The sequence below is a fragment of the Chrysoperla carnea genome, chromosome 1, assembly GCF_905475395.1.
Source record: "Chrysoperla carnea chromosome 1, inChrCarn1.1, whole genome shotgun sequence".
NCBI lineage: Eukaryota > Metazoa > Arthropoda > Insecta > Neuroptera > Chrysopidae > Chrysoperla > Chrysoperla carnea.
The window spans coordinates 21,174,242-21,197,232 of NC_058337.1; the positions used below are offsets into that span (position 1 = coordinate 21,174,242).

General features: G+C 30.6%; 1 protein-coding gene across 1 annotated transcript; it reads left to right on the plus strand.

Annotated features, from left to right (window-relative positions):
- Nucleotides 1-3,063: 3,063 nt before the first annotated feature.
- Nucleotides 3,064-22,291, plus strand: LOC123294223 (alsin). The gene is made up of 15 exons (XM_044875374.1): nt 3,064-3,107; nt 4,482-5,053; nt 6,893-7,345; nt 8,419-8,868; nt 8,914-8,954; nt 10,361-10,418; nt 11,698-11,881; nt 13,351-13,583; nt 14,297-14,781; nt 16,374-16,551; nt 16,819-16,925; nt 18,896-19,119; nt 20,358-20,534; nt 20,607-20,967; nt 22,250-22,291. The coding sequence occupies exons 1-15, from the start codon at nt 3,064-3,066 to the stop codon at nt 22,289-22,291; spliced, it is 3,609 nt and encodes a 1,202-aa protein (XP_044731309.1).
- The last annotated feature ends 700 nt before the right edge of the window (nt 22,292-22,991 follow it).

Sequence of the window (22,991 nt, forward strand, 5' to 3'; positions counted from 1 at the left end):
AGTGTGGTATTAGAGTCGTCGTATGTCGTATATGATGTAAACAATAGCAAATACTTCCAATCATAGGAGAGTCGTATTAAACTCAAAATCACCGATTTCTGTCAGAAAAGTGAAGACCATTTACTAACCATTTTAATATTTAAAAAAAGAAATGTGCTAAATATGACGGTAACAAAAAAATTGAAAATTCACGGCTTCATTGTTAAAAATTATGCTTTTTAGCGGCAATTTTCATTGATTTGAAACTTTTCTACTATTTAAGGAAAACGGTGCATTGGACAAAAAAAAATCAACAGATAAAAATGAAGATTTTAAAAAATACCTTGTTAAAGACTAGTTGCGACCTTTTATCTTCAACCGCCCAGTTGTTGTAAACAAAAGTAAGGGCCCAAAAATTATTTATTTTTTTCTGCTCAAGGAAAAGTAGTATGAATATTTTATTTCGGTCAAAATTTTTTTTTTTTTGTGTTATCTTACGTATTTTGCAATTGTTTAAACAGGTTAGATAATTTAAAAAAAAAGGATTTTCGACTTTATGTGGCATTTTTTAAACTGTCTACTCCTAATGGGCGTAATTATTAATAAGAACCAGCATACGCACAATATCTTGTTAAAAAATTTATTTTTTAACCCCTCTCATTTCTCGGGCGGGAATACTGCAAGTACTAATAATAATAAACAAATTGTATACTTCGGCTCAAAGGTCGTATCAAAATAAACACTCGGCAAATGAAAGATAAAAAATAAGTAGGACGGAGAAAGCCTAGGCCAGAGACTATATCAGTAAACCGATTTTACCGATACATTCTCTGGACTAGGCTTACTTAAATTCGATCAGTAGAACCGGAGATATCGACTATTTTGCGTTTGGCAGTCTCAATTGTCGACCGACGAATCAATTCCCTTTATCTTCATGAATCTTTCGTGACCTCAGAGCTATTCATATAAATATTTTACGTTTAGCTTTGAATAGTTACAAGCGACTGTCATATACATAAATAATGGCTCATTGTAGGATGTCCTTAATTGGACTGTTAAAAAACAACATCTCTCTGATAATAATTTTTTTCATAGACGTACAAATCTATTTTGTATCTGCATTCATATGATTCATAACGATAAGTTAAATATTTTTTAAAATTGAAACTATTTTTGTATTATGATGCTAAATGTTTTTTATTAATAATAAAGTACAAAGTTGATACGACATTTTTATTGTCTATCCAGTTTAATCAGTCAATAATTTTTTTAAAAATTCGGCTTTATAACGAATCAGTTTTAATTTCTGTTTTTAAAAACAAGTGAAAACAAACAATTGACTGAATTAATTGTTGAAATACCATATATGGTCAGTGTTGATTTCTTTATCACATAACACATACATAAATGTGACACATACATAACTGATATTCAAGTATGGTACATACTATAAAATTTCCGCCTAATTGGCGCCCTCACGGGTAAACAGTGATGTTTACGAAAAAATGTTTCAAGCAAAAGTTGTTTATTTTTTTATAAGGAACATTTTTTACATTTAAACTTTTGTTCTATCTCTAACGGTTTACAAGATGGATCCTACGGACCCAAGACCCAATTGACCTATGATGCTCATTTACGAACTCGACTTCACTTTTTACATCCTGAGTACGCTGTTCAGCTCGATATCTTTTTTCGTTTTTGAGTTATCGTGTCCACAGACGGACGGACGGACAACCGGAAATGGACTAATTAGGTGATTCTTTGAACACCTATAGCAAAATTTTGTGTGTGGCATCAATATTTTTAAGCGTTACAAACTTGGGACTAAACTTAGTATACCTTGCATATTACATATATGCATGGTATAACAATAGAATATCGTTTTTTAATTAATATTCAATTGCTTAAAAAAAAATATATTTTAGTGTTTTGTTCAAGGTTTATGAAGAGATGATTCATATGATTTTAGGAATAAGTAATCATCACCATAAATGGGGGAAATTTTTTATCATTTATCACATAAAATTCTATTCAATATAAATTAGTAATATCCTGCATTTTAACAAAATAAAAAATATGCTTGATTTTTAATTGTTGGTATGTTCGTTCCATTCGGATATACGCTGGTAGTACTAGAGACTATGACGTCAATCTCATGCATATGTATTTTCTCTTATCAAATCACAAACGTAATACATTTGTAGGTATTCAATTAACAGTTTATTGTGAAACAAATTCGAGAAATTGGCAACTTTTGTATTTGATTTGTACAGAGTCCAAAGTTATCGATGGACAATTGTCAATATTAATTGGTCTATACAAATGCAAGGACAATATGAGCCTTAAGGTTACCACCAAAATTTTTGCGAAGTCAGGAAATTAACCAGAAAGTCAGTGTGATAGTGAAATTAATCTAATCATATCACTGAGTCATACTGAACGTTATTTTTGATGTTTTGTGTACCCAGTTTTTCCATAATTACAAATTTAAAAAAATTATCCTCCACAAACAATTTAGAATCAAAGTTGCTCGAAACTGTCGAATTTACCTGAATATGAAACAAATAATCAATCGGGAACCGAGACTACACGATTTCTGGAACCTCCCGATCAGATCTATAGAAGTAGTAGTCCTAAATTTAACCGCATCCATTGATAAGCCCCGCCATATCCAATTCCACCCTATTAAAACGATTTAAATAGGGTGGAATTATTTCTCACCTACGTCCATGGTGGTACTTTTATTTCAGTGTTCTTAATTATGGTTATAAAGTCTTTGCTCTAAATGAAGTTCCTTCTTTTGTAATTTATTGCTTACATTATAGGGCATTACACCTATTTTTGAAACGTGTCTTAATTTAATTCTATAATGCTAATAAACAACTTTAAAAAAATTTTATTCAATCGATAAGTGCCACAAAAATGCATTTAAATTTACATTTGACGAAAACGCTCGAATAATGATAATTAATTGCTCCGGGGGCATGACGTCGTACAACTATGTGAACAAATGCACTGATATTATGTTTGATTTTTTTTTTTAATTTAAATTTCTTTATTTACATAGCTGTATGACGTAGTAACATGGCGGCTACTATTTTATTGTGTTTCAAAACAGATTTGAACAAGTGAAAACAAACAATAGACTGAGTAAATTGTTGAAATACCATGTATAGGCAGTGTTGATAACTCTGTCACATTTCACATACATACATATCTGACATATTTAACTGATATTCTCATATAATGCGCAAGTGTTGATGCGCAATCGTTTGTTTTTTTGACGTCACGTAAATAACAAAAGATATTCACTTTGATATTCCTATATTAATACATACTATAAAATTTGCACCTAATTAACGCCCTCGTGGGTAAACAGTGATGTTTACAAAAAAATGTTTCAAACAAAAGTTTTATATTTTTTTATAAGCAACATTTTTTACATTTAAACTTTTGTTCTATCTCTAACGGTTTACAAGATGGGTCCTACGGACCCAAGACCCAATTGACCTATGATGCTCATTTACGAACTTGACCTGACTTTTTACGTCCTGAGTACGCTGTAAAAATTTCAGATCGATATCTTTTTTCGTTTTTGAGTTATTGTGACCACAGACGGACGGACGGACGGACGGACAACCGGAAATGGATTAATTAGGTGATTCTATGAACACCTATACCAAAATTTTGTTCGTAGCATCAATATTTTTAAGCGTTACAAACTTGGGACGAAACTTAATATACTATGTATATTTCATATATACATGGTATAAAAACTTAATATACTATGTATATTTCATATATACATGGTATAAAAAATAAAAACTTTGAATTGAATTTTAAAAATAATTTGTTATTTTATTAACTAAAACTAACATTTTCCGACTGCTTTTTAACAAAGCTATATCTCAATAATACATTTTTAAATCATACCTCGTATAGAATGAAATATCCTACTAGCGGTCTATATTCATACAAGTGTGTATATTACATTTACGACACAGCTATATACTCACGAGCGTATATCAAAAAATATAATACTCGTCTTGGATTATGCGCATATTATTATTGTCCCAGGTTTTTTATCAGCTGTCATCCACTGATTCTGTCATCGAGTACATAGTTATGTTTGTTATAATAGATAATAGAACAATGATTGTATTATTAATATTAAATAAATTTAGTACTTCATGAACCGAAATATGTTTTACTTAAAATTGAATTTAGACAATACTTAATTATATATTAAATATAAATAAAAGAAAATTTACGAAAAGATTATACCTGTTGAATTTAGTAATATAGGATCGAAAAATGGAAAATACATTCTTTTGGAAAGGTTTAAATGAAATCAATGTATCGATTGAAAATAATATTAAAGATGAAATAATAAAAATTAGTAATATTAAAGATCATATTTATATATTAACAACGAAATATAATTTATATCATGGTGTAATTGAAAATATAAACGAACAATTACAATTACATTTAATTAAAAGTGATATACAAGCAACAAATATTGCATGCTCATCACAATATTTATATTTGATTGACACGAACGGATCTATTTTAAAAATCTCTGAAGATTTACATGAACGTGAAGAAATCATATTTAAAAGTGATGATGAAATTAAAGCTTGTAAACATATAAAAATTAAACACATGAATGTCAACGATTATGGTTGCTTATTTGTAACAGAAAATGGTGAATTATGGGCATTAGGATCAATGCCAGAATTGGGTATACATGCCATACATCAACCAAAACGTGTTACATTTTTTAATGAACATTTTGTACATAATGCTGTTATTGGTCATAATTTTGGTGCAGCTTTAGTTTGTAAATATACCGATTATATACAAGATGATACAATTAGTACAGAATGTAATAGTAGTAGTAGTGAAAATGTATTTTTACAATCTACAACTTCGTGTCCAAAATGTGTATCATCGTCAACATGTTCATCGTTAATATCGTTACAATCCAGTGAACATAAAACAAATGAAATTCATGATGTTTCAACTTCGTCATCAAGTAATCCTGATAAAAGCATTGATTCTTCAATAGATGGTATGTAAAATTAACTTTTAGCTATTACTGCTAAAATATAATTCTTGGTCAAAGTCTTTGAGCTGCAACAATACAATGCTTTGTAACTCTGATTGAAGCCCATTTCAAGACAATCCAGCCAATTCCAACAACAATCAATATTTTTAGATATTTTACTCTTTTAGTCAAAATTTTCCTTAAGAGTTATAAATCTATATCTATAGCGGCCCCTTAAAGTTCAAATGAGTTAAAATTCGTTAAGTTGAGTTGTTTACTAGACAGAATGATGTCATAAAAGTGGAAAAACTTTTTTTCGGCGTTTGCAAAGCTTTGCTCATCGCTGCAGCTCCTACAAATTGAGCCAGAGGGTTGAAGATCAGGATGCAGGTTGAGTTAGTGTTATGAAAGTGTTTTTTGAGGTTTTTACTATCCCAACCCGCTTCCCCATTTTTTATCTCGAAATATAGTGAATATTCTCGGTTTTTAAGGTTTTTCGCACCTCCAAAGCTCGCCTTAATTGTGCAAGAGGATTGAAAATTTATCTGATAATTGAAGTTAAAGAAGTGTCTTTTAGTAGTGGCCACTTTTAGCCCTTTTAAATATATATTTCATTTGTTTTTAAAATATTAAAATACAAAAATAACATTTAATATTTTTATGGAAAATATTAAATAACAAGAAACATCGATGAGCGGGAAACATGACCTTGGCGATGGAGCTCTGCTCAGTGCTGGATTTGATGGTGACGTCTTAACCATACCATGCGCTTCAAAAATTTACCTTTCCTACCTATTTTTGAACCATGTATATGAAATATACCAAGGTATACTAAGTTTAGTACCAAGTTTGTAACGCTTAAAAATATTGATACTATGAACAAAATTTTAGTATAGGTTTTCATAAAATCACCTAATTATTCCATTTCCGGTTGTTTGTCTGTCTGTCGTCTGTCCGTCTGTCATCACGATTACTCAAAAACTAAAAAGATATCAAGCTGAAATTTTTATAGCGTGCTTAGGACGTAAAAAGTGGGGTCTAGTTTGTAAATGAGCAACATAGGTCAATTGGGTCTTGGGTCCGTAGGACCCATCTTGTAAACCGTTAGAGATAGAACAAGAGTAATTTAAAAAAAAAAATTAACAACTTTTGTTTTTGAAAGATTTTTTTTTTTAAATATCACTGTTTACCCGCGAGAGCGCAAATTGTATACTATGTATTATATGGGAATATCAGTTATATGTATATGTGTGACATGTATACTCAATGTCACAAAAAATGCTCGTTTTAAAACATTCTAAGTGTTACTATTATAACATAACATATGATGCGTACGCTTAGAATGTTTTAACTGTGGCACTTTTTCTGACAGTGAGTGTATGTATGTGTAATATGACAGAGTAATCAACACTGTTTATACATGGTGTTTTAATATTAATTCAAATTGTCAATTGTCTGTTTTCACTTGTTTGTATTAACTTTATTTTAAAGCTATCCTTAAAGGTAGAAATAATGATTCGACAAATGTATCTTATCTTTAAATAAGGGAGTTTGTCGATTATCTTTTGTTTTTATAATTATATACCGCGTGTCTAGAAAGATTGGATATGGTCGAGTAACTTAGAAAAACATTTTGTTTTGAAAAACAAAAGAAGACGTCTTAAATGTTTTTAAAAAATCTATCGTCACCCCACATCTTATCCGCACATCCTGGGCTGAGACAGAGGGCAACTATGAAATCTTAAATGGGAGCCCCAATTTTTTCTGTTTGCAAAGCAAAATTTTTTTTTTCGACTTATCCCGCCCGTATACATATGGAGTACATTACGGCCTTAATTTTAAACCGAATCATTTTATTTTCAGATGATATAATTCATGATGAATCTGATTCAATTCAACAAATTAATTTACCAAAATTGATCAATTTCCCTGAAAATGTTGATGAAACAGAAAAAAATGATGAAAATTATATAAAAAGTAGTATCATATTACGTAATACAGAAGCAGCTAAGGAATTTTTAACACGGCAGCTGTCATGGATGTCAGATGTGGGCGAAGAATATTTAGTTGAATGTACAGAGGTTTTACCAGCACGTATTATCAAACAAAATGTTAGTAATGTAGCTAATTTAGTATACGAAAGTGTAAAAACTGTAGGGGATAAAGTTGTAACATTATCAAGACATGTGAGCACAGCTTCGGGTGGTAATGGTGATGGTCTTCACCGTAGTGTTCATGAGAAATGTGATGCAAATTTAATACCAAATAATAAAAAATTCAGAAATAATAAAACATTAAAAATGATTATAAAACAAGGTTAGTATTGTTGTAAATAAGCCGATTCATTAAATTTCATCATTGCTATTTATCTGTCCGTGCTTGTCAATTGCATCGACGGCTACTTATAGTGATAAACTTTTACTGTTTTAATTATAACCTTTAACTTCCAAGAACCAATCGCCCAAGCATCTAATTTTAGTCAACTGTAGCTGGGTGAAAATTTACCCATTATTTGTCTGGTAATCGTATTAGGCCTAGACGACTTCAAATCGGTAATTTGCGAGTTATTTTTTGAGATAATTATCTGCGAAAATCAGCTGCACATGAAATTTTTTCATTTATCAACATAGAAAAAACCAATTAAAAATTACCTTTAATCTCTTTTGGGTATTTTCAAATTGTTTTAGTAAATTTTTCTGTCTATTTTTTAAAGAAGAGTATCGATAAGGCCTCATTTCCGTCCCAGAATAACAAAAAAAAAAAAAAAAAAAAACAAACAAACAAAGTCGTACGATTTGATGTTTTCTTTATAAAGAGACTGTGTGTCTAATGAAAGATTATATTTTTAGAAAAAAAAAACTACAATTCATATTACTTGTAGGACGCAAAACTTTAGCCAAAGCCAAACTGTAATTTTTGCTCATAATGTTACATTTTCAGTAACATTTCAACTTTTTTTTCCATGGAGGGTATACAAGAAGCACTTTCTTTTTTATTTAATTTTAATTTTCTAATACATTGTCTTGGTGAAGAAGCACTTTTCTTTCTTCGTTTTTAGCCTTTCTTCACCGATTTGAATTCGGAGTGTTGTGGTAAATCCATGTTTCGTCCAATATCATATATCGAATGAAAAAATAGTTTTTATTTCACTTAAACTACCCTTTCACGCCCTTTTTTGTGGGTGCTCGTTTGAGTGCCCACAACGTTCAATGTTATTTCTGTACCTGTACCAGAGCGTTTGAATTCATTAAACCACCAAAAAATGATTCATATCGACGGAATAGATTGTGCATTATTAAAACTTTTCGAATCGCCTGTTAGAAAACAAATTATTTGAAATTTTCTTTAATGTTGATGCGTTTTATTTTTAACTCTAATTTTGATTCTAGGTGTGATATTAATAAACACTGAAGTATGGACTTGGGGTGATATTGAATATGGACAACTTGGTGTTGGTGATATAATAAAACGTAACACTCCAATATCGATAACAAATTTAACAAATTTAGGTGTTAAAAATTTATATTGTGGACAATATCATTGTACAGCGCTAACATTAGATGGATGTGCATATACATGGGGACGAAATAATTACCATCAAGTACTTATTGCAAATAATAATAATAATAATGATCATAATTATTATAGTAGTCCACAACAAATGTTACGAACTGAACGTGTATGTAATATAAATTGTGGTGATTTTCATACATTATTTTTAACGAATAATTCTGAATTATATTTTATTGGTAAACATTTAACGGGTTTTACAAAACAATTATTCCAATTGAAATATGATTTCAATCAAGAAGATCAACAACTGAAATTATTTTCAAGTGGTAAGTTTTGAGTGTCAAATTTCAACCTACTTCGAATCTACTTAGCTTGTCCGTATTTGAGACTCCAAGATGCCATAAATAGTTCTGTAATGGCGATTTTCCGTAATATTTGATTACGGTTTTTAATGATATCATTGGGAAAACTTGTAAAAAAGATTTTGTTACGATTTTTTAATTTCCTAGAGTAATTAAGACACAAAAGTCATGAAAATTTATTCATTTGACTATAAATCGACCCGACAAATTACTTTTATGGGATTTTGGACTTTATTTGAAAAACTATACATCCTATCGTCAAATAAAATATATCGGTTTCATTTGATGAGTATGAGTATGAGTATACAGGTTAGCGGGCCATGCTCGAGCATCGGGCCTCGAAGCAATGGTTCAGAGCACTTAGCCAAATAGACCCTTGTACTCTATCCCCGCTACGCATCAGTGGCTATTATAACCAACTGATGTACTGAAACCCAGGATCCAGGATCTGCCTAGCGCTGAGTTTCCTAATTTCTTCTGGTTCGACTATGGCCGGACCAAACCATTTCTTTCGCTGCTGTGTGAGCGCCGGACAGTAACAGAGAAAATGGATCAATGTTTCTTCTGAAATTCCGCATCTGTCACACGCAGGAGATTGTCTTTTTCCGATCTGATGTTGGAACTTGTTCAGGTTATCATGCCCTGTGAGTAACTCTACGATGACTCTAATATCAGCTCTGTTTAGTTTCAAGATCTCCTCGGCTCTGTTACCGAGCGAGTTTCCTTCACCCAACAGGCTTTTGGCGATTCGCCCTCCCTCGTAGCTGGTCCATGCCTTTAATTGTTGGTTTTTCAGATTATCTTCTAATCTGTTAAGACCTTCTTGGTTTCATTTGATGCTTTAATGCATAATTTTTGAAGTATAGTCCAAAATCTCAGATGTAGAAAAAATTTTGAGATTTGTTATACGCAATATCTTAGAAAATATTTGGTTCTATTTAAAATATAGAAAATTTTTGGTTCTATTTATTCTAAAAAATTCGAGAAATGAAATTAAAATTTTTTTTTTTGCATTGAAGTATTTAACCAATTAAATCACAGAAAACCGAGTGCAAGTAAAATCGCAAAAACGTAGTAATCATAGGAGCTCATATTCATTTGATTTGATCGATGACTTTCTTTTCTAGGAATGTTTACATGTTTATCATGTACAAACAAAGATGATGAGAATAAAGAGGATATGAAATTAAAACAAGAACAACAATATAAAAAAATATTAAAAGAACGTCTAGTAAATGAGCAACATTTTTTAGAATCAACAAATTTAGTTTATACAAAAATTATAAAAGAATTTCAATCAAAAACAAATAGCGATATCGATGTATACCATACGCTATTTGAATGTTATACAAATATATTATATTTTACAGCATCAAATATATTAAGTATACAAGAATATTTAGATAATCAAATTACAGATTTATCCGAAATTATTATGATTAAAAATATTGATGAACATATATCAATATATAAATCATATTTAAAGGAATTATGTAATATAATTGTTGTAAATGGTATGTAATAATCTCATATTTTACAATATTATCTCATATTTTACACGAAAGTGTCAATAGTTGCTAAAATACCCACAGTCCGTGGTATTCGCTGGGTGCATGAAGCGCCACCATCGATGGTGGCAGAAACAGACATTATTATATTCCACTATATAATAATATACAGTTTTTTTTTTAAGTTGATATATGCTTGAAACTCAAAAAATAAGTTTTATCGATAAAAATGCTTCAAGCAAAAAATGTTGGATTTATAGACGCACATAACTGGTAATAGATAGATGAACACTTTAAACTAGAAAATAGTTATTGATTAAAAAAGTACCTTTTTTTGAACGAAATATTTTACGCACAGTTTGGGCAAAAACGGACTGAAAAGTTTTACCCAAAATTGTTTCGTGTAATTGTTTCTACGGAATCTAGACGCTATTCGAAAAAAATTTTCCAATAAAAGTGGTTTGTTTTTCTAAAAATATCGTTTTTGTTTAAATTGAATGAAGAAACGCGCAAAAAGATAGATTTTTACCATAACTTTTTATAAAGAAGAACTTTCTAATTTAAAGTGTTCGTCTAATGTTTGCCAGTTTTAAACCAGGGTGAGGTTTTAATTGAAACTGAAAACTTTCATCGAATTCAATACTTATATAAGATGTGTTCCCTTGAAACATTTTTCGTTTGAAGCATTTTCCTCGGTTAAACTTATTTGGAGTTTTACGTATATGGCAATTTAAAAAAAAACACTCCTTATGTAGGCTCTGTATCACAAGAAAATCATGAATTTACATATATATTTATGTAAACTCGTGCATTTTTTGTGGCATTATGTTTTCTGAAAGAAAACGAAGTTGGACAGATAATAGATAAATGAGATTAAGTTAGAATGCAGCCAGAATTAATTTTTTTTTTTTTTTGCTTACATATTAATCATTATTTAATTTTGATTTTTCAACAGGTATAGCACATATTAGTAAAGTTATAGAACAATTATCAGCAGCTATTTATGAACAATTTACAAATATCTTGCCATCAAAAAAAATTAATAAATCATTAGATATTCAATTACTATTAATATTTCAATATCCATTAACGCGTATCAATAATATTTATAAATCATTATTAGTACAATTACAACAAGTCAATAATACTAATTCGACTAATAATACAAATACAAACATTAATTATGCAAATTTAATCAATAAATGGAATTTTTTAATTAATGAACAAGAGAAATTACGTAAAGATGCTGATTTAACAAAATATTTTTGGGAAACAACTGTATCGAAAAATGAATTAATATTAAAGTATCGTTTGAATGAACGGCGTATTGTACTAGAATCACAAACGATGCCAATCTATTTTAAAGATAGTGGGCGATTTCAAAATCATTGGTTTATTTTATTTAATGATTTATTTATTCATGTTATAAATAATAGTATTGTACATGAATATCAGTTGCAAACAATATGGTTAGTATTTCAATAATTTTGTTAATAAGGTTACGTTTTATTATCGAATGTGATTAATGTCTATTTACTTTGAGATTTTTGTAAAATACTTGAAATAAGTTACAAACTTGAAATTTTGTAATCGATTTTAAGGTAATATGGTAGTATCGAAGTCATACCATTCTAGTCAAATAAGCAATAAATTTTTTTCCAAAAGATTACATAATTTTTTCCATAATATGTGTTTATTAATCCCCGAACCGAGAAAAATCGGTGTTAAAAGTTTGACCGCTATTGTGTCTGGGTATCTGTCTGTGGCATGGTAGCTTCTAAACGGATGAACCTATTTTGAATTTTATGTTTGTGTTTGAAAGGTAATTTCGAAGAGTATTCTTAGCTATGTTTCAAATCGGTTCAGTTTGGGGAGAGCTTAAATATTGAAAATTTCACTTGTTATTTATAATAATAATTTATAAGTTTGCACCTAATAGCTATTTAAAAAAAATTAAATTTAAAAAACAAACAAACGCTAAGTTAAAAAAATTAATTAAAAAAAATGTACGGTAAATCATATTGAAATTCAACAAAAATTCGTTTTTTAATTCTATTTCATACATCAAGATGTGGTGAACTGTGCCAATTTTGCATACACAAACTATTTCCAGTAAATTTTTCTTTATACAGATGGGTCAAGAACCGGAGATCTATTTACCGGGGGTTTATGGACTGTGTATAACCACAGCAAGGACATTCGACTGTGCTCGTTTAAAACTTACTAGAGCACAGTTGAGAAGGGTGGTGGGACTCTTGAAAGGACACTGTCGATTAAACTATCACCTTCATAACATGAGGATTTCTAACGATCCCACTTGTAGAGACTGTATTGAGGATGACGAAACCTCCATACATGTTATTTGCACCTGCAGAAATCTACAGGGCGTGAGATTTAGAATGTTCGAATCCGAAATCTTGGATCCATCAATCCTGGGAGAGATCCCGACGGAGAAGCTGTAGACTTTCTGCGTGTCGTCTGGCCTCGACAGAATCCTATAGCTTCATGCGAAGACAGAGGACTTAGGGTGACAGGTCGTTCTCAAGGAGGACACAGATATTTCTTGATCAAGGTGCTAGGGACCCACTTACGGTACCTCTCTTTTTGTTATTATTATTATTTCCGGTGAAATTATAGAAGACAATTATAAGAGCCCGTGTATTTTTGCATAATTTTAATTAATTATATTTCTTAAACGGTACGGTAAAAAAAAATTTTTTTTCTTCTGTTAACTAAGGAACAATGATGAAAAAAGTAGTTAACTGTGACTCTCGATACTGCCATACTACCTTAAAGTAATTTTCCGGCAAGCTTTAGACTTGAAGCTTTCAACAAAGCTTAGAACTGGATATCCATGCAATATAAAGACACTAAAACACTTCTGTATAGAATTAAAAAAAAAAACTTTCATGACTAACTTTATAATTTTTTCTACTAGGTGCGAATCGATGTTAGACACTGATCAACTGAAGAATGCTGTAAAATTAATAATGCCCGAGGAAACACTATTGTTGTATACATTGTTACCACAATATAAATATCAATGGTTGACATCAATACAATCAATGATTCAATTGAATTTGAATAAGAATAATAATAAATCATTGACACGTAGAACAACATCTTATGTATTTAAAAAACATCCGATTTATAAAAACGCTAAATATACAGGTGATTATAATTTTACAATTTATATACCGGGTCATTCATTTTAATCTGCCACTGCACCGATAATATTTCTTCAGAGAAGTCTAATAAAAATAAAGTTCTCGGATTCTGGAGAATAGGGCGAGTTAATCTATTTCTGCTGAATTTATTCGGAACTCTAATTTGAAGTAATCCTGTATTTTTTCTGATATGATTTTTTTTAAATAGCTTTGAAGATAAGCTTACCATTCGTTAGAAATTTTCTTAAATTCCAGTCCCCCTTCTCGATTGTTTTCTTACACTAGTCTCTTTATCTTTTGTTAACTTTCTTTTTTACAAATATTATACCATTTACAGTTTTCAATGGTACTTAGTTTTCAAGAGATTTGAATGCCTTTTGCTTATTTCACATCAGGTTTCACTTGTTAATTATTTCTTTTTTACATCTGCTACTGACTTTATCAACAAGAAAGATATGTGGCCAACACAAGATTAAGGATAGTTGAGGCTTCGTTATCTCTTTGTTTTAATTCTTTAATGGTTTTGAAGGTTACGAAAAATTGAAAATTAAAATTTGAAAATTGTGAAATCAATTACTTTCACTGAGATCATGCTTTGTTTGGTGGCTTCCCTGATAAAATATTGGGAATGATAGTTTACAATACGACACTCGGTGTATGATATATCACCTAGATGTGTGATTTGCATTGGAATTTTCAATTCTATTGTGTTTATAGGTAATTGGTTGAATGGTCAAATGCATGGCTATGGTACATTACAATGGTCCAACAACAGCGATGATCAAAATAGTGGCAAAATATATTGCGGTCATTTTGAAAAGAATCAGTTAAATGGCTATGGACGTATTGATGCACCAAATATTGGAATATATGAAGGACAATTAAAAGCAAATTTACAAAATGGTCATGGTATTATGCATTATATCAATGGTGATATTTATCAAGGACAATTTAAAGACGGTCTTCCACATGGCCATGGTATTCTGAAACATGGAAATTTTATGTCAAATTTATCATCAGCCTCGGTTTATATTGGTGAATGGTTATGTGGTACCAAACATGGTTATGGTGTTATTGATAACATCTCTGAAGGACAAAAATATTTGGGTCATTGGTCGGATAATAAAAAGAATGATCATGGTGTTATTGTGACATTAGATGGTATTTATTATGAAGGTATTTTCCATCAAGATCATTTAATGGTAAGTTCTAATCTTATTTATATATGTCGCAGCCAACAGTCTAGCCTTTTTACTAAAAAGCGCCGTTCAAATAGCGGTCTGAATGATATTCAGCCATTGCGTTTAATACAATATTTAATGAACTGTCTGACTGATGCGTAGGCCATTCGTACAATAGGGTGATCAATTGATAGAAAAAGATTAAATATCTGACATTAAAAATGTTTTATTTACGTAATTTAAAATACACGGTGGTTTGATTTAATCTATCCATCTAAATATCTTTCCAGGAAAGCTGTCAATAAAAAAAAGTCTCAATAATATTTATATAGTGCGCTTAGGACGTAAAAAGTGAGTTTTAGTTCATAAATGAGCAACTTAGGCCAATTGGCACTTGGTTCCTTGGGTTCTGTCTTGTAAATCGTAAGAGATAGAACAAAAATTTAACATCATTGTTTACCCGTGAGAGCGCAAATTAAGTCAGAACATAAGTGGGCCATTTTAATATACCCTCCTTGACCTGAAAGGTCTAGTCTAAGTTCAAATTAAAGGTTATCGTTAGATGGCTATTCTCCATGCTTGATAACTTTTGTTGAGACGTTTTTTTATTGAGAGCTTTCCTGGGGAGATATTTAAGTGGATAGATTAAAATGGCCCACCGTGTATAACAAACATATTGTTATTTGGTAATCATGAGATCAAACAGCGTAACTCAATAACAAAGCACACATGTAAATAATTAAAATATTATTTGCTAACGCAAGTTGAATTTCCATAACATTTGGATCCACAAAGAGTTTTGCTTTCTTTTAAAACAAGCACGTATGTTATTGCCACACTGATTTACAGTGGGCTTATAACTACATTTTTGGAATCCTTGGTTACCAAAAAGTGAGTGACTTGCCACACACTCCCTCAAAGAAAAGAGAGTTTCTGAAATTTCGTCGCCATTGTACTTTTTTTCCGTAAACGCAATAAAACTGTTAGAAACACCAACAATATCGTGGCTGACGGGCGCCATCTTGACAGTGTGTAAGTTAGGTGGCAGAAAGTGGAACTTAACTAAAATGACTAGGATAGACAAGTAGTTAAAAGTTATCGATCTAAGTCATTATCCTAGCTGTTTGATTTAATAGCTCAATATCGTTCAGGCCGCTATTTGATATATATTCGTATTTGTACATATACATGCGTATAAGCGATGGAGATTGCCTCTTATTTTAGTCTAAACTAAGTAAATGTACTATAGCTGCTTGTATAGTATAGAAAAATCTATTTATTTTTTTTTCGATTTATTTCTTAATTTGTTTCTCGCCAACAGTTTAGTAAATGTTAATAAAATAGTAAAAATTATATAATTTAAAAATTTGGAACGATTCGTAGCACTTTTATGGTAATTGAAATGAATTTAATCTATTGAGTGAGCACATCTCCATAAGAACACATGTAAAAATTATAATAACTTTAATTTCCTTATTGAATCGTTTTAAAATGTTCATAGTAATTCTAGCATTTAAGAGCAACTAAATTTTCATTCATTTTGTAGCATTATATTCTTTGGTAGCATTTTGACATAACTATAAAACATCTTTAATAGATTGATATATTTCTAGGGACATGGTATAATGATATTTGAAGACGGTACCCATTATGAAGGTGAATTTAAATCTACTGGCATTTTAAATGGTAAAGGTGTATTAACGTTAAACAATGGTGATCAAATTGAAGGGACATTTTTAAACGGCTCTTTTAATAATACATCAAATACAAGTATTAAAATAACAAATGCATTATTACATATCAAAAAAATTGATGAGGAACAAATCAAATTAAATAATTATAAATCATTTAATAAATTATCTGTACAACCAAATAATAAATGGAAAGCAATATTTAAACAATTATATGATATATTACAAGTAACAGAGGATAATATTATTGATAATACAATAAATATCAATAAAATATGGCAGAATATAGCAATATTAATAACAAATTTTAAACAAAATTATCGTTTTTTAAATAAATGTTATCATCAATATCAATCATCTGTATCAGATGTTAATCAATTGTTAATTATTGATCAATTAGATACTATACCATTATTTGGTAGAGAGAATTTAACTAAAGAGACATTTAATCAAGTCCGACAGTATTTGCAAAAAGTAAGTTTTTTACATAGAGTATCTTAGAATAATTTGTCTAAAATTTAAGAGTGGTAGATATTATTTATGTAATAATAATAATAATAATGATAATAATACGTAAGGAGTGTACCGCAAATGGGTCCCTAGCATCTAGACCAAGGAGTCCTCTGCGTCTTCCTTAAGAACAACCTGCCTAAGAGATGTATTTTAAGCAGATGAAGCTACAGGATTCTGTCGAGACCAGATGTCACACAGAAAGTCCACAGCTTTTCCGGTGGTATTTCTCTCAGGATTTATGGATTCAAGGTTTCGGATCCAAACAAGCTAAATGTGACTCCCTTCAGGTTTCTGCAGGTGCAAATAATATGTACGAAGGTTTCATTGTCATACATACATCGTCCTACATACACTCTACAAGTGTACCTATTAGAGATCTCCATGTTTTGAAGGTGATAGTTCAATTCGTATCCTGTCAAGAGTCCCACTACTTTACTCAACTGTGCTTTAGTGAGTTTCAGGCGAACAGAGTCGAATGGCCCAGCTGTGGTTATACACCGTTTGGCCTATCTATTCTCTGTGCAAAGTCCCAGAAATAATAATAATATTTTTATTTATAATCAAGATGGGCTTGTCGTAGCCATTCCTTGATTCGGTAAATTACGGCTATTTATAGAAAGTTATATATTCGAAATTACAGTTTACTATTGTGAGTGTATGTTCAGCTGTGCATTCTGACGTTTCCCTAAACACAACACGTGTTTTATATTTAAAACTTTTTTTATATCATTGAGGTTAAGTGAAGTATGTATTATTTGTTTAAATCACTACATAGTATAAAACAAAGTCGCTTTTTCTGTCCCTATGTCCCTTTGTATGCTTAAATCTTTGAAACTACGCAACGGATTTTGATGCGGTTTTTTTTAATAGATAGAGTGATTCAAGAGGAAGGTTTATATGTATAATAACATCCATTAAATAGTGGAGAAGTACTGCTATTTTTGAGGTTTCTAATGTGATGTCGTAAATAATTACATTTTTTCCGCATACATTGCAAACGCAGGCTGAACCCTACGAGTTTTATCAAAAATTTAACGCGTGCGGGCCACGGGCAGTAATGAATAAATCAAAACTACTGGATCGATTTTAATCACATAGGCTATATATTTTATACCCGTGCGAAGCCAGAGCGGGCCGCTATGTTTTTATATACAACGTTCACAGTTTTTCTGTAGTGTATTTAGTATCAGCATTGCACCCGTGCGAAGCCGGGGCGGGTCGCTAGTTATTTATAAATTATTATATTTGTTATTACCGAAGAAGTATAATTACTTACGTGCGTACATAAGTACACGCATCCTTTTTTGTTTCTGTTTTTTTATCTTCTAGAGTAATTAAGACCCAAAAGTCATGAAAATCTAGTTCGTTTGACTGTTAGACGAATATTTTCTAAGAAATCGATCTGAGAAACTATCCAATCAGCTTTTATTTTAAATTACTTGGAACATATTTGTTTTATTATTTAATTATGGAAAAACAGAGTGCACAAACTGTATTATAATTCGGTGGCATAATTAGGTAAATAAATACTCGACTTTTTGGTTTATTTCTCGACTTTCCGGAACCTTGAGGTAACAACCATAAATGAACCCGATTTTTGTATTTTTTGGTTCAAAATTACTTTTTGTATACCGTGTTTTATTAATTTTAGAAAAAGTTGTTCGTAATTTTTTCGATTTGAATTGAAATTCCAAAAAAATTGAGAAAATTCAGTCCTAAATTTCGTTAAACGTAGTTAAATTATTTTGGACAAAAAAAAAATTATCGGGTTCTTTTGGTGTTTTAATGCATTATAGCTTTTGAAATATCGCCCAAATCATTCCATTTGAAAAGCGATATGACTCGTTGCAATAAAATCTATCACTTGTGAAAATTGAAATAGTTATTTTAAATCATGTACAAAAATTTATTACTTCTCTTTTAATTTTCAGGCATTCGATTGTATATATCATCCATTAGGAATATTATTAATGGATATAACTACTGCATATACAGCCACATATGGAGGTGTTATTGTGCATCTACTGCTATTAAAACATGCTGTTGCTGAATTACATTCAATTACAGATCGTATTTATCAAGTGATACGATTATTATTTCCAGCATTACCACCACTTGGCCGCGAACTGATATTTCAAGATGACGATCCTGAAAAGTATGTATTTATAGAAGAGTGTCAACATTTCAAGTTCGTTTTTAAATTTGTTATAGAACGTCAATTTAAGATACTCTGAAACCTCTCAAAAAAAGACTGAGTCTCTAGATTTTTAATTCTTGAATTCGCTTTAATTACTAATCGAATCAAAGATTTTTAACTGAGAATACACGCATCCGATCACTTTCCAAGGAGATTTTTATAAATAGTAATTTCTGTCAGAAAACCTCCTAGATGATCAATCATACATAAAAACGAAAAAATTAGATTATTGATCGATGTAAAACTTGTAGCTAAAATTAATCAAAGTTGACCTGAAATATTGACATCTTATGCCTATTGAATAAAATAAATCGGTATCTATCCCGAAAAAATGGTCATTCATTACGATACAAATACCAAACTGTTGGACTTCCTTCAAATAATAATTCTAGATTAGTCCGAAAACTTCAGAACATCTTCAGAACACGCCGAAAAAGTGGATAATCTACATAAAACATTGCCTAACAGCTCCGTCTTATCGTGTAATATTTGTCTAAGCGACGACTGCTTTTAGGGATAGATATCCGAATTAAGAACCAAGATATATTTCATTAGTCTTTGAAATTCCGCTAAATATTGTGGTGGGGGCTGGTGGATGTATCCAAAGTTGGTGATTGTAACTAGGAACCATAATTATAAAAAAATTCATCATAATGCGGGTATAATAGAAAAATCAGGTGGAATTCTGCATTTGGCATTTTTAGTGAGTTTTTAATAATGAAGTTTTTTCGAAGCGGCAACGAGATTTGGCGTTTGACATATAAACAAACATGTTTGATCTGTCAAATTTTTGTAGAAAAATTTAACGCTTTAAAAAAATGTATAATAATGTTTCTACCGTAGAACGTGAGGGAAAAAAGTTATCGGGAAAAATCCGTAGTAAGGTCGAAAAATTTTTTTCTCCCCTCTCCTCTCTTTGCACAGGATCATCGAGGGCCAAAAGTTTCATTAACTTCCGACCTTTTTCTATCTGAAATTATCTGTCGACTGTACTATTTAAGCATCATAATTTTTTATTTGATTAGTTGTAATTAGTAGAAAAAAATGAAATGCTCATTCAAATGCCCCCATTTTTGATCACATAATAATTGTTGTTTGAAGAAAACTCAACACTTTGTTACTTGTGGTGCATGCTTATTTATGGTTAGCGACTTTTTTTTCGGGGCCAATTAACTGATTGCTTGAAATTATTGCAGTGAGGTTGTAAGTGCAACAGCAATTTTACATCCCATATTACTCCCACGTGTGCATTCAGCATTATTTGTTTTATATACATTGCATCATAAAAAAGAGGATGATGCATATTGGAAACGGTTACTAAAATGGAACAAACAACCTGATGCTACTTTAATGGCATTCCTAGGAATTGATCAGTAAGTAGTTTTTCAGTTATTAAATTTCACATAATAATCCAAATAAATTCTCTAAAAATTGTAATATTCTAGAAAATTTTGGTTAACTAAATCTTCGAAACATACAACAACGGTTAAAAATGAAGAATCATCACCAATGTATAATGAAATATATCAAGATGCTATTGTTAATTTACAACAATTAAAAACAACATTCTCACCCTTAGAAAAATTATTAGTATTACGACAAACATTCCAAAAAATGAATTCCATTGTACAAGTAGAATTAGGTGAATCGTATTCATGGACAATGGATGAATTATTTCCTGTTTTTCATTTTATTGTTGTACGAGCACGTATTTTACAGCTTGGTTCTGAAATACATTTTATTGAAGATTTTATGGAACCATATTTACAAAATGGTGAATTGGGGATTATGTTTACAATATTAAAGGTATTTTTTTTCATTCTGTTGATTATTAGTCGAGGCTTTAGGTTAGGTTAGAGTGGCTGTCCTGTTGTGTGTGTTAGCTCGTCCCTGCCCACTACTCCATCAACTATTTGGAGCTGTTTAAGAATAGTAGATGTGCTTTGACGTTAACGAATTTAGGGTCGGAGAGGTCGTCAAAGAAAGACTGACTCAAGTGAGTCTATCTCCTCATGGCAAGAGCTGGGCAGTGACAGGGAAAATGAGACATATTTTATTGCTTCTCTCCACTATGACAGCTCTTGAAATATTTGTAATACACTGCCAGATCCAGGCGTTCAGCGTGTAGCCCAAACGGTATCCTTCAATAGCCGTAGCAATTTTGCTTATAGAGACCCTTTGAAGCAATATAAGATCTTCGGAACGCCTACGATTGTACTCACACCATATCTGTCTTGTAGTACCACAAGTGTAAGATATCCTCATTCAGTAGAAGCTTGTAATTTGAAAACGAGCCTTCCGAATGCCCATTGAGCCTTGAGCCATTTCTAGCATGTTCCAATGTCCCAATACCCATACCAGATTTACATTCATTTGTTCCGACAGCTAATTTGAGGTCATTCGGCATTGCTGTGCTACCTTTGTAGGCGGGCCATTTGACAAGAAGATTTTCAAATACACAGACTTATAGGCTAAGAGAGTATTAGCTCTATATTTGACACAGCATGGCTACGTACATACAGTTTATATTGTTAGTAATGCCAGGATCCGATCTGGCTATATACACTAACACCATATAAGCCATGAGTTTGTTATTCCAAAGGAATTGTATAATATTCATGTATGTTAGTCTAAGTCTACTGGGGTATGTAAGTATGTTTGCAAGTGTCTGTTAAAGATTTTCTCAAAACTACTGAATGGATTGAAATCTGAGAGAATTTCTTTGTATTCTCAATTCAAAAATCATTACAAATCGAAAGAGTTGATTCCTTCTTTCCTATTTAAGTATTTTAAGACAAGATAATACTTTAAATATATTGTACTGTCTATTGTCTATAATGCTATTATTTATCCTTAACTGTGTCGTAAATTTTCGATTTAGCGCAAACTTGACGTCTAAGTACGCACAATGGATATTTTTCGTATATTGCGCATAATTTTAGCGTCAATATTACGCCGATTTGACAATTCGACGGCACACATCAAACTCAGCTCGTATTTTTTTATAGAATACATGATTATGTTTATGACGCATCTGGTATTGTTAAAAAGATATACTTGTTTAATTTTCTTTAAATTTTTTTTTCAGGCCTGTTATTACCAAATACTACAAGAAAAAATTAATATTTAAAATTAAATCAAGCTATAATTTAATTTTCTAAAATACATATCATTCATTAACAATAAATAATTCATTAATTGATAATTAATCAATAAACAAATTAATATTCTAGACTGTTACTAATCAGAAAAGCTGATGATAATAAAGGTTAACGTATTGTCATAGTAGCAAACGGCCAGATCGTAGATTTGAGAATGTATTCAAAGAGTGTAAATCATTTACATTTTAATATTTATCCAAAAAAATTAATAATAAACTCAGGCAATATATATTTATGATTATCAACGTTAAATAATACTAGTCTAATATTAGAGAAGAGTCATCTATTTTAGATAAAATTATATATTTTAATAATATATTTTAATTAATTACACCCATTTTCGTGATTAAACCAAAATGATTTTTTTTTAAATCTAATGTTATAAAAATCTAACGAAATTCTCATATCATGTTATCATTTTTGAGAATAGGTGAAAATAATAATAACTTAAAATACGAAGACATAATAAGTACACTAAAGGAAGTTGTCTTAAGTACAGAAGTGTGCAGAAATTTTACGTATTGTAATTGATACCCTTCGAACTGTTTGTGTGCTCAGTGCAAGAACACTTGAAAGAGGTTTAAAGGTCGAGAAATTGCCTAAAAATTCGAAGCGATTCTAGAAGTATTCTGAATTTTCCTATCTTTTTATGTTTCCTGTGGTTCATGC

Coding starts and splice junctions, on each gene's coding strand:
- LOC123294223 (XM_044875374.1), top strand. CDS start 3,064: ATGGCGGCTACTATTTTATTGTGTTTCAAAACAGATTTGAACAA. Junction 8,955..10,360: donor AAGATGCCATAAATAGTTCT/GTAATGGCGATT, acceptor AATATTGATGAA/CATATATCAATATATAAATC. Junction 10,419..11,697: donor TAATATAATTGTTGTAAATG/GTATGTAATAAT, acceptor CAACTGTATCGA/AAAATGAATTAATATTAAAG.